This window comes from Aptenodytes forsteri, unplaced genomic scaffold, assembly GCF_000699145.1.
Source record: "Aptenodytes forsteri isolate BGI_AS27 unplaced genomic scaffold, ASM69914v1 Scaffold53, whole genome shotgun sequence".
NCBI classification, from domain to species: domain Eukaryota; kingdom Metazoa; phylum Chordata; class Aves; order Sphenisciformes; family Spheniscidae; genus Aptenodytes; species Aptenodytes forsteri.
Genome location: NW_008795909.1, coordinates 11,200,081 through 11,213,802, shown reverse-complemented (window position 1 = coordinate 11,213,802; position 13,722 = coordinate 11,200,081). Strand labels below are relative to the sequence as shown.

Sequence of the window (13,722 nt, the reverse complement as noted above, 5' to 3'; positions counted from 1 at the left end):
AAAAAAAAAAAACAGAACAGACAGACAGACATTGAAAATAATTGAATAATTTCAGATTGGAAGAGAACACTCTCCTCTTTGTTGAGTGTCTTTCTACCAGGAAAACCAGGGGGAGTGAAAATGAGAGACTCACCTTCAGGGCAGGAATCTCCACATTGTCACCAAGGCTAACAGAGCCAGAAAGAATAGTCCCTGTCATCACCGTGCCTTGACCCTTAATAGAGAAACAGTGGTCGACTGCCATAAGGAAGTGTCCCAAGGGGTCTCTTGATGGCAGGTAAGCCTGAGACTTCAGGACCTGAAAAAGGAGATAAAAGCAGCACCATGCCTGGGTGAAAAATCATGACAGCCACACAGCAAAAGGAAGGCAAGCGGATGATTGATTGAACAAGCTTGCAGTTTTACCGATTTCAGGCATCTCCCAATGAGCTTAGAACACACCAATGTCAAATTAACTGCGTGCCATAGAGAAGACGCACACTTAGCAGGGGGAACAGTTCGATTTTCTGCCTTAGAAAGATTTGGTGCTACACATTTAGCTTGGTTAGCAAAACTGCACTGGCGATAAAGTTGCTGCCAAACTCAATATAATAAACACTGCAGCAAAGCAGAGAGAAAAAAAAATCCTGTACATCCTCCCCCTTCCCCCCCCCCCAAGTACAATTCTACAGTACATTTTGCTACTTCAGCTTTTTTGGATTTTGTGAAAATGAACTTACATAGAGATATTAGTGCCCCATAAAGCCCATCCCCGCCTCCCTCCCAGGAAAACTATTATACTGGGATAAGTTTTCAGAGTCAACTTCCCCTTCAGATTTCTGTTAACACTTCTTGGAGGATCAAACCACTAAGAAAAATAGCTATGTAAGTACCGTTTTCTAGAGAAATTCTCCAAGTTTAGGATTTCTGTTTTGCTGACAATACTATGTTTCTTAAAATATATCATCATAGACAGAAGACCTTAATTATAGAAATGCAGTCATGTACCCAACAGCACTTCAGAGGAACTGGTTCACCCGTCTCTAATCACTTTTGATCTCTGCCTCTAACACCAGCGTATAAACTTGGCACTGCTTTTAATGTCTGCTTTTAAGGTCAGAAGCTGCAGGTTAAGCCTAAGTTGTAATGGCAGAACAATGGAGAGAGTCTTTTATCAAAGACAGAAAGGATAATACCTTGAGGCTCAATGGCAGGACTCACACAGCGTTTGCCAGCTCTTCTAACGTTAGGTCTCAGAGTTGACAGAAACAGCTGCAACATGGGTATTTCCTTCAAAGGTTTTAACCCTGGGCAACATCCCAGTAAATCTACCCAGAACCAGATAAAGGCAGAACTAAGGACTTGCCTATCTCCAGCTCTCTAGACATTGCTATGGGCAGCGTTGTTCTTGCTAAGTCTATTCTAAGGCCATACCACATCACACCGCCATGCCCACCTCAGGCCACACGTGCCTGGGACGAGGTACAACATTTAGTGCTCAGCAGCTACGTGGAACATCCTGCCTTTGTACAAGCCAGGTTGCCCTGGGTCAGACATCCCTACATTTTTGATGACTGGTGCTGCACCCTAACTTCAGCAATTTACAAGTATTTTAAACCTGGCAGCATCCAAATCAGACCTTGACAAGTCTGCAAAGAATGATGCCTTTGTTTTAGGCCTACTTTCTGCTGTCTGCAAATAACAGTGGCACCCCTCCAGGACAAGGATGCTACTTTTCCTTAAAGCTTATTCACAAAAAGGGTGACAAGTCTACTACAAGCGGCACTCAAACAGCTATTTTAAGTGTCCTGCCCTTCACAGTATAAGCTTCATACCATATAACTTATCATATAACTTAGGAGTTTTTGTTTTGTTTTTAAAAACTGAGAATTTATCCCCCCCCCAAAAAAAAAACCCACAAACCCACATTACTGGAACTAAGGATACCTGTGAAACATCAGTTTGCTTAAGTCTTCTCTTGTTCATATGAGTCTGATATAATGTTAGTTATACAATCATACAGTTTTTTCCAGGTCCTACCTCATTCAGAGCACAGGGTAAATCCAGGCCATGCTTTTTATCTTTTGCAGATGTGCAAAGCACACAGTAGGCAAGGCAGAGTATCACAGAGAAAGATGGTTTCATCGTGAAGGCAGGTGGTGCTCCTCTAGAGAATAGATTCTACACTTGCTTATGCCAGAACTCCCATATATTGTCATTCTCTTAAAAATGAAACTTTCCACAGGTAATCACTGACTATACACCTCAGACTATCCAAACAGAAACCCTGAAGCTTAACAGAAGTGCTAAGCATTCACAATTGCAATCAAAATTGGCGGTACTATGATCTGAACATAAGCATGTCCCAAGAGTTCTTAGTTTCCTTAAATTTGGCAACCAAAATTAGTAAACTCAGTGGACTTAACTCCTTTGTGCCTCAGCTTCCCAATCTAAATATGGATTAAAGTCACCTCTACACTTCCTATAGGTCTTTTGGAAGTAAATTAACTGTTTGCCAAGTGCTGAAGACCACAGTGATGTGTGCCAAAGAAAAGTCCAGGAGGAAATTAATCATTCTGAATGCAGAGCAGTATTTGAATGGAGTCATGAGGCCACACAGAGAATAATGAGAATTAAAACAAAATACGGACTATCTGCTCACTAGTTGAGCCCTGTCCATCCTGTGCAAGGAATGAGGCAAGGGTTTAGAATAAATAATCATGCACTTAAACACTGGATCATAATACACACACACAAAGGAAGGAGACAATTCCCAATGTGTTACTTGAGTGCCTGACTTCACACCTTTACTGTTTTCTTAACCGTGGTACAATTATAAAACAACACCTACCGAGGATTTGGCAGAATTTTAAAGGTAATTTTTATTCATTATGCTTTGTAGTTCTTTACAACTTTAAAACCAATTTCACCACATGTGTGATAGCCGTTTCTTAAGACACAGCTATTCAAAGGCACTGAAGCCTAGTAGTTGAAAAAGGAGATCCACTTTTGGGGCATGCAACCTCAACTTCTCCATTCACTAGAAGGAATCCCTAAAGAACCAGGTTCCTTAAAACTGACATTAATGCAGGAGTTCCTCAGCTCTAGATACTAATACAGTGTACTCCAAAAGACTTAAAGGAAAGTTCAAGCACATTTTATGTTATTATTACATTCTTCAGCAGGTACCTCAATTAATTCAGAAACACCGAGTGGATTCTCAGACTCTGGGGCTTCCGGTCCACCAGGCTTTGCTGCAACAGCAACAATAGGACACCCACAGAACCTGAAAGAGAGAAAGACTCCCACCATTAGACCACAGATCTCCTACATGTGTCAATGTAAAGTAGTTCCAGGCTCATCCAACAATGAAGGCAAGGAAACTCCCTCAAATTCCGATTTATCTGCTCTTCTCCCATAGTGAATAACTGAATTTTTTTTCTTGAATTACTAGCATCTGCGCTACTGGACTTCGCTATGAAATCTTCAATCCTGTTTAGTATTAGCTAACTGATTCAACTCTGTGGCAATCAAAAGTAAGACTTCAGTTTATTTCAGAAGCAAGGGTCTGTTACCCAGTCTTATTGCAGTGGCTTTGCATTCAAGCCATTTTACCTGGAGACTAGCACTGTTTTCAACTTTCATTAAAGCAATTATAATCCTAGCTGTAGAGTGATAACCTCCCAAACAGGAGCCAAATGCAAGATGCCACATGATGTCTACACCTGAGTGTGCAGGCAGACTGCAAGATCTGCAGACAAAAGAAAGTTCTAAGTCTACTGAAATCAAAGTTCATGAAACCCACAATCTCAACCATGCAAAGGTTCAGAGAGAGCAGTACTTCCACAGATGACCTCAGTTCGGCTTTTCTCTTACCATGAATTTTACTCTTCAAGTCCTTAATATTCAGCTTTTTTTAAGTCTGCTAACTGAACGTGTACCTTTTGCTCCCTAAAATGAAACCTAGTGTTTGAATCATCTAATAGCTTGTTTTGCCTACACTTTGGAATGGGAAGTTAGACTGTAAGTCAAATTATTAATGCATTTTTGCAAAAGTCAGGATTAACCACGTAAAAAATAGATATATTAGAGCAATGGAATAATAATCAGCAATAACACAAAAAAGTGACTGGTTCTTATGGATACTTGATTCTTATGCAACAGATTCAGACCAAAGGTAATTATTGTGGCCATCCTTTGACACCCACCCCCCATAGAATTTTATCTCAAAAAGGGAGTGAACTGGAGGAAAAAGACAGTGCCCTGATAAAGAAAAAATGCTAAGTACTATACAGGGAGCTCATCTAGTGACCAAACAGTAATCAAGCATATAAGGTATTTTCTGTGTTTATATGCCATAAGTCTGAGGCATCTAGGGACAAAGGGTAATAAAAATGTGCATTGAAAATTCCTGTGATTAACCATAAAACTTTTGGAAATTTATTTTCATACAAACACTTTAGGGCATTGTATTGTAATAAATAGAAATTTATGCTGAAGCAGGTGCTTTATTCCTTTCCCATATACCAGAACAAACAGAAGTAATCACATACTGCCTTCGGAGGCACTTCCAAACATGGTTCAGTTCTTACTCCATCACATCCATTTATTGTCAGCAGAGTTTAGACCCTGCTGGACAAAGATAAAAGCTGGCATATGCAAAAAATTATGAAAAAATAGAAATTCCATTCATATGCTTTTACTCTTAGTATCAATCCATGGAACAAGCAAGTTTCGATTAGGTTAAATTTACAAGTGTCAAACTATTCAAATATATGACAGTTACTTTTCTTTTTTTCCTTCACCTTCCATGGAATCTCCTGACAACACTAAAATAATTACCCCAGCATCAATGGCAACACCTACTCTATAGCTGCAACAGACTTCAGATTTGCATACTGCTATGGAACTGTGTGCATGCATGCCTGTGTGCGTAGAGAAATAACAACCAACAAGTAAACCAGTCCCGGAAAAAAAACTCATTGCCAAGTGTTTGGGGTCAGAGGCAGCTGTCAAATGGTCTCAGCATATGCTCTGCTAATAAGAGTAGTTTAGAAATACAAAAACAGTTAAAAAACATGCATTTGGAAATTCAAAGTCAAGTGGGAAAGAGGCTGTCAAGAAATAACACACGCCTAAGATACAACAGGACAAGCACTTTACAATCAAGCCTAGGTCAGCAGTGCTTTCAAAGCACCATAAAGCACAGACTGTACATGCAAAAACTGAACTTTTGTTATGAGAACAATACACAGACACATCCAATAAAAGAGCATTTCTAGAATCCAGAGTTCAGATGGGTAATTAAAACATTATGACAGGACAATTTCCCTCCAGGTGGAATCACAGCTGTTGAGATCAGCTGATACACGTCCTTGTTTTAAAAGGGGGCTAGAGGTAAGGGCCTCACAGCTAGCATGTCAACTGTTTCAAAAACTCACTTCCCCTTCAGTTTTGACAAAGTCTGCTAATTTTCAAGACACGCTGTAAAGACCCATCTGTACTCCAGGATATCAAGAGAAGATTTAATTCAAACAGCATACATAAAAAGTATTTCCGAACACCAGTTTCCTTACAAAAATCTGTCTTTGTTTTATGAATATGCAACTAGAAAGGTCTTTTTCCCAATCCTTCGCAATACGATCTTGGACTAAACCAAGAATGAAGTACCACCTGCAGCAGCAATTACTGCCATTCAGGAAGAATAAACAAATTTTAAAAGAAGGACAAAATAAAAGTGACCAGTATATTAAGATAAATTCTCTTAAAAATCATTAACTTCTTGGCATAGACGAGAAACAGAAAACAACTATTAATTGTAATCCTGCTTAATTCACATTCTATATATTCTATTTCAAACAACCAAATAAAATCATAAGAATGCCATTAGATAGTTATTTCTAAAAGTTTTCTAACTTTATTATCTCAATGCTACCCCCCCCTTTGGGATTACTTGTGAATTTGATTAACAAAATCACACATAAAAAAAGCTGTTGAGATCAGCTGATACACGTCCTTGTTTTAAAAGGGGGCTAGAGGTAAGGGCCTCACAGCTAGCATGTCAACTGTTTCAAAAACTCACTTCCCCTTCAGTTTTGACAAAGTCTGCTAATTTTCAAGACACGCTGTAAAGACCCATCTGTACTCCAGGATATCAAGAGAAGATTTAATTCAAACAGCATACATAAAAAGTATTTCCGAACACCAGTTTCCTTACAAAAATCTGTCTTTGTTTTATGAATATGCAACTAGAAAGGTCTTTTTCCCAATCCTTCGCAATACGATCTTGGACTAAACCAAGAATGAAGTACCACCTGCAGCAGCAATTACTGCCATTCAGGAAGAATAAACAAATTTTAAAAGAAGGACAAAATAAAAGTGACCAGTATATTAAGATAAATTCTCTTAAAAATCATTAACTTCTTGGCATAGACGAGAAACAGAAAACAACTATTAATTGTAATCCTGCTTAATTCACATTCTATATATTCTATTTCAAACAACCAAATAAAATCATAAGAATGCCATTAGATAGTTATTTCTAAAAGTTTTCTAACTTTATTATCTCAATGCTACCCCCCCCTTTGGGATTACTTGTGAATTTGATCAACAAACTCACAGCTATAAAAAAAAAAATTGTTGATCCAAAATGCTTTGAGATATTGCAGGTGTCTCCTTTCTCCATTTTCCGTAAAACGAGGGGCAGCAACCTACAGATAAAACCAAGCCACCCTGTATTTATTTGCCCTTAAATCAACAGCTGACAGAGAGAATTGAAAGTTGTAGGATTCTGTCTGAGTTCACATGAGAGAATTTCACTTTTCACCTCTGTACTATTCTCAGCAAAATAAACGGACCCAAGAACAATACAGGAGCTGGAAAGACACCAAGATCTTCGTAGTCACTAATGAGGGAGTTGCATAGTTGAAAAGGGACATTGCCCTACCATCACAAATAAGCCAAGCAGGAATTGCCATATCCAACCAAGTTTTGCTTTTTTGGTCCTGGTGAAATTCTGTCCTCTGTATGCTGAATCCTGTTCCTTTGATTCTTCAAAATCAAAATGTGACCTAACAGCTATAAACATGGGAGTCAATGTCCCCTTATGACCCTGGGCAAAGCAAGCTGTGCTTCAGTTAGTGTAACCACTACATAAATATTGTGTCTGTATTGTATCTTCCCACCTCATAACAGCTACATTTCCACTCGTGAATCTCACTGCACTTCATTCATTAGGTACCTCAGTTGATTTACCTAAACAGGACTGACAAACATCATCCCTGCCAGAGCCACATTACATAAACTTCCATCATTCTGCTTTCCCTACTTAGGGCAATTGCATTTTTCACCCTCAGTTAAGGAAAAGCCCTAATACTTTCTTTTCTCTGGAGTGAAAAAGACTTGCAGACCACAACAAAAGTTTCAAACCCATAAACTAAAAAAAAAAAAACCAAACCCCAAAACCAACAGCAACAACAACAAAAAAGTTCTTTGCCTGGATATTCTAGCTTTGTTTTATCCAGTCTGAACTCCAAGCAGCCCTTTAAACTGAAAAGCTTTGTTACAGGAAAATATTTCCCTACACGTGATACTTGCAGATGCAAATTCATGACTGCATTTGAGTTTCTGGTAATCTTTCCACCCTCTTCTCACCATCTTTGCTAGATGTCTCAGTGTGTTTAGAAGCATGTTGGAAGGGAAACATGGGTGAATTATTTTTGTTAAACATCTTGTTACAAGTTAGCTGTTAATATTATTGTTAACTTACTTAGTATTTTCCAAGGTCTTCTGCATTTTCTTAGTCATCTTCTCAATGGCACTTTGTCTCTTCCCCTCTGGAAGGAGATCTATTTTGTTCAGAACTACCACCATCTTCTGGCAGGCAATTTGCCCGATTACCAAGCACTCTGCTGACTGCGTCTGCATCCCTTTTGTCACATCTATTACAAGCATCATCAAATCAATAATCTGGGCACCTGGAGGAGAATTCAGAGTCAGTACTGCAGCAGCATAAAAAGATTAAGCATCAATTTCTCAAATAGTTTCCATAAAAACTATCAGTATATGTACAAAGACCCAAAAATATGAATGAAACACAAGTCAAAGTAAGCATCGAATACATGGCTATGTTTGAAAGTAACACTTCAGGAACCAAAGCTATTATATGCTACCATTGGATCATAAATAAAATGGAAGTGTGTGATAGCTTACGCGTTCCTCCATATTAACAGTTCAAGTTTAAAGATATTATCACTGCATTGGGGGGGGGGGGAGATAAAAAAGAAAATTACCCTTGTAGCAACACAAGCATGACACTAGCCTCAATTCAAAAAGATAACCTAAGAAGCTAAGCAAGAACATAGTACAGCCAAAGTAACACACAATGCTGCAGACAGTTGCACACTCCGAGCAACCCCAATACCAGCCAACTCCTTGCTGCATAACTACGCCTGCAACCCTCAGTCCCTCATCATGCAAAATTGCAGCATTCTGAATTTAAGTACTTTTAATATTTGCCTTAAGCTTTTGATCAGAAGAATGAGAAATCGATACAACTGTTCCTTGTTCCTTTGCCCTCTCCAACCTTCCCCTCCCCCCACTTTTTTTTTTTTTTTTTTAAGCTTTTACAATGGCTATGACAACAGCTACCCTTGTTCATAATTCCCATGAACTCCGGATAGGAAATCATTCTGAGGTTGAAGTGCATGGGTGAATGAGTGGGTGGGAGCTACAACAAGAAAAAAAAAAATTATAGTTATAAATGACTATTTTCAACCTACCAAAGCTTTCATCTTGTAATAATGAATGCTAAACCCTTCAGAGCGCTAGTTGGATAATCATGACATTTCCAAAGCTCCTGCACAATCTTCATTCATTCAATGCAGAATAATTTCAAATTACCTCTCCGTGACAAATTGAAGACAGACTTTATATCTCCAAAAGTATTTTTCATTTTTATTGTTTCAAGAATTGTACTAATTTAGAACTTGCTTAAATTATAACACAAACATCATCAAGGCTGTACAAGAGGCTCAGACTTTATACACCATACAGAAGTGCAGACCTAAAGGACAGGAAGCAAGGGGAATGAACAGCATGAAAATAGTTCAAGCAGGACAAAACACTGAACAATCAGAATGCACGCACTTTTGTGAGTACATACAGCAGGGGTTTTTTAAACTTAATACAACACCCATATTTTGCATTAAACTATACCGCACAGTAATTCTTACTACGCAGGTGACACCCTTAAAATGAATGGGCATTAATAATTAAAACCAAACCATCAAACTGATTATTAATACTATAAAAAGTGCATCTAATAAAATAACAATGCTGCAGCTTAAGTTTTAGCTAACTTCTGTTATGACTACTAGAGCATGGCAATCCTCATGCTCCAGAATTAAGCCAAAGTAACCAGACCCAAATGTGGCCTTGAAGGAGTGGCTGAGAAGATGTGTTATATATGGTGTGGTATCTTTCCCTCCAACAGGAGACAAAATCTGCACTGAAACTGTTATATGCAGTTTCAGTACAAGGGCCACTATCTTGGAACACTAAATCAACTGCTTTGAATACATCTGTTATAAAGCAAATACAGCAATTACAAGTATTTATGAATCTATTAGCAACACTTTAAAAGAGCCGTAAAAATCATCAACCCAGTTGCCAGAAAGTCAAGAGTGTCTACCTCAGGGCATCTCAAAGCAAAGAGAAGATGAACAAAGGAAAAATAACCGTACAGTCCATGGAAAGACTCCAGAAACCCCAGAAAACTTATCATGACACTCCAGATGAAAATACATTACAGTTCAGGAAACAGCAGCATACTCAAGTTAGCAAATATATGCCTCAGTACAACTATCGTTCCTCCTCGAAATCTGTAACATGCTAACTGGCCACAGTTTGTAAGAGATGTTGCAAGATGGAACCGAAAGCATGGCAGGGGGAGAGCTGGCACCCAAGCAGGGTGGGAAGCCACCGCACTTCAACAGTCATGGAACCAAAGGAAAGATCAGGACAGCATTGACAGAAATACTTTAACTGCATTCTCCCCGAGGCACGAGGGTGTTTTGTACATGTCTACTCACGCATATCAAGACATGAATGCTCAAGTTTACAGGACCCTTGGGCAACAAGGAAAAAAAACACCCACCACACTGAGATTTAGTTCCTCAACTCTCTGAGCTGTTTAATAAGCCACCTCTGACGATTCACCTTCTTCCCAATCCCTCAATCTTCTCCTAGGCAGTTTTACATTTTACAACCCATTTCCTTAGTTGCCTTTTTTCATGCATAATAGTTCATTAAATACTAAAATGAAGTATCTAGGGAAATCAAAACAAAGTGCACAGGGATTCACAAATGTAACATTTCTGATCAGGAGAGTTGGCAGGTCACTTGTAACAAGGTGACAAAACTATAAACCCCTCCAAAGAACATGGAACATCTCATTCAGTACACTTTTTCTTCATAGCATGTAAATAGTAACAGCAGACTTACTATTGTCTAACTTCATATTTGCAATTTAAATAATCTCTAATAGACTATTAATCAATCAACTCACTACCACATTGAATGTTCCTGAAAAAGGAACAATGCTCCTGAAGAATTTTTTACCAGAGACCAAGATTTAACCAGGGAAAGTGAAGTGAGAATGGCTTATGTAAGAGTATTCTCATGTATGTAATGTCACTTGGAAAAACCTTTTGAGGCATAAAAATATTACAACCATACCAAGCAAAGACTCCAAAACCAACAAGAAGAATAAAAGAAGGTGACAATATCACTCAATAAACCTGCACAATCCGACCACAGAACACCTGCCATGGGCTTTTGTGGGAAATGGAACAAAAAGGAACTGAAACACTTTGCTTTTGCTCAAAAAAAGGAGACAGGATATGGTCCCACACAGTTAAGAGTGATATGGAAAAGATGAGTGTTCCTCAAGCCCTCAAAGCAGGCAAACACCTTGAAATTAATCTGAACAAAGCAGAGAGACATGCAAAGTACAGGTCTGCATATAAGGAAGCACAGCAATCCAGAAAAATATTTTATCTGCATTGAAGCAGGTCATATAGAATCAATGATAAAGTTAAATTAAGGTAGTCAAATGATTTCCCCTACAGAAAGAACAGGGGTGTAAACTTTTATTTGCTGTTTCATCTATGAATGAGGTGTTCAAGAACATTCAGAAAGATAGAGTCCTCCTGAAGTGTGATTTCTCACTTTGCTTGAAAATGAAACATGAGCTATCAGAGTATCCTTTGTGTGATGACATACAGCTCAGATGTAGCCCTGTAAAAAGCAAATGAAACAAACTAGTTGTCATCAGAAAACACAAGGGGGTGGGGAAAGATGGGAATTATATTGCAAGATAAGCAACTAAACCACAGCACAAAACCAAAGTAAAGTAGATAGTCTGAGTGAAGAAAAACAAACAAGAAAGATAACACATGAACAGAGAGAATCTGGATGACAGCCAGATACAGGAAAAATGCAACAAGACCAGCAGCACAGCATCACAGAGAAAAGACTGCAAGAAGCACCAGCTAAACTTGGAGGCAGCAGCACTCATTTGTACTACAAAAGCAACAGGGAACACAGAACTCACAGGTATTAACAAAAACATCTTCACAGAGAAGAGAAAGAAAGAGTCTAGCCCCTGCTTTGAACAATCACATCCAACCCACTCTTGCTTCTGAATTTTGGGGGTATCTGATTATGAACAGTCATGAGGGAAGTAACTTATTACTCTCTATTCATTGGACTAGTTGAATCAGAGATGTCATAGATTACAACAAGTTTCAAAAGTGCAGAAGGCAGCAACAAAGTTTCCCCAAACTGGCCATCAGCTCCATTTCTCCAAGGGAAGAGCAAAACAATACCACATGCAGCACATCATTCACAGTCAGCTCTCACTCCTGGTCCTGAAAGAACTCCCCAGCTGCTGTCTGAGGACACCCAAAAAGACAGATGACCCAGAAGAACAGCATGCATTAAAAAAAAAATATATGTATTGTTGATGAACTTTTAATTCCAGAAGAACAGCATGCATTAAAAAAAAAAAAAAAAAAATGTATTGTTGATGAACTTTTAATCTTTAGGACAAAATTCATTGCATTCTCTGCATTTATGTTATTTAGTATATTGTATCTTCAAATCTTTACTGAAATAGGAAAAAAGACCTAGCCAGAGTTCTAGACAACAAGGCTGCACGCTTTCATCCCCTGCATTAGATTCACTCCTCATATGTTAAGTAGTATCACACCCACCTTTGATTTCCACACAGCTTATATAAATAAAGCACACTTGATTTTGCTCACTGAAGCTAAAATAGATGCTTAAGTCCAAACTCTGCAACGTTTACATGCTACTGTCTCAGATCCTTACACAGAAGTATACAATTAGTAAACCCAGATCTGTTACACCAGCATTCACAGGGAAACACCATGCGAGTACCCAACCCGCAGGCTGTAGAGTTTTAAAAACTGTAAAGCACTATCAGTGCCATGTTTATTTTGGAACAGAACATTATGTCTTAAATAACAAGTCTCCTTCAACCTCCATCACAGAAGTTGCTGCAGTTCTGCATGCACATGAACTCAAAACCCCCTCTGTTTGGACAGCCTGTTGCATGCTTGTAAATTACATACCCAAACTCCCAGATTGAGTGAGCATAGATGGAGCCATAGAGCAAAGTGCAACGGTTACAGTAAATTAAAGAGGGCATTATTAGGTCTAGGGAAAAAAAAAAAACCTAAAACATTTCAGTCTCATATTACTTTATCAGTTCCAAAAGCTTATTACTATTTTATTGTATGTGTACACTATGCCCACTTTCAGAACTATTAGGTTATAAACTCCAAGCCCTCAACTCGCTAACAATTTCAGCATTACTGAAAAGGAGAACCAAAAAGCATTTTCAATGCCTTTGGGCATTGAAAGGCAGAAGGCTCAATTGTTTTCTCTTCAACAAAAGTAAATTAAGACTATTAGAGCATTTACAACTACTACTATTTTGGTAAGCATAAGTTTAGTATTGCATTAGATTCCCCATAATCCATCAATATAAAGCCGACTTGGCTCCAAACAATAAAACCTGGGCTAGTGGAGGGAAGAGGGGTCAAGTCCCACTGTGAATGAGCGGAAGGTTTATGCATGCCACACAAGCACGACCACAAGCACAGATTCTGACTTGTGGCTTCTTTAAGCTACTGCGTCCTGTCCTGTTTGTGGTAATCTTTTTAGATGACTTTGCACAAACAGTACAACTCCTGTTCACATGCACCGAAAGGAAGCAGAAAATGGAATTTGAAATGTAAAAATAAAATAATTGTGGGTCATAGGCTATAATTTGATTTCATGCTTTACAAGGAAATGAAAGGGGACTTCCTTAAACATACTACTTTAAAAAAAAAAAAAATACGCTTTTTACCATGTTAGGATTTCCTCTAGAGCAGAAGAGAAAACAGGATTGTAGAAAATGTACCGTTCTCAAGTATCATTGCTACTCAGGGGCAAAGCACTGTTTTAATGTGCACTTCCCATTCTGGGGAAGAGGAAATTCTTCAATTAATAAACCGGGTGGACTGAGGCAAGTTTTTAAGGTTTAATCAATTTCATCTGCACATAGGATAAAAAGACTGACTATTCTACCATTTTTGTTTCCCCTATTCCCCTTTCAAAAAAATAATAAAATCAATGTTTTATTTTAAATTCTTTGAGGTTAGTATCTCCTGT

At 38.4% G+C, this 13,722-nt stretch overlaps 1 protein-coding gene across 1 annotated transcript in view; it reads right to left on the bottom strand.

Annotated features, from left to right (window-relative positions):
• The window catches only part of EEFSEC (eukaryotic elongation factor, selenocysteine-tRNA specific), a 101,045-nt gene extending 92,113 nt beyond the window's left edge, over positions 1–8,932 (bottom strand). The window contains exons 1-4 of the mRNA XM_009284446.2: positions 8,881–8,932; positions 7,748–7,955; positions 3,169–3,265; positions 134–298 (exon numbers count right to left, since the gene is read on the bottom strand). Of these exons, the coding sequence (XP_009282721.2) occupies positions 134–298; positions 3,169–3,265; positions 7,748–7,955; positions 8,881–8,932 (522 nt within the window). The remainder of the gene's footprint in view (positions 1–133; positions 299–3,168; positions 3,266–7,747; positions 7,956–8,880) is intronic.
• Between the last annotated feature and the right edge of the window lie 4,790 nt (positions 8,933–13,722).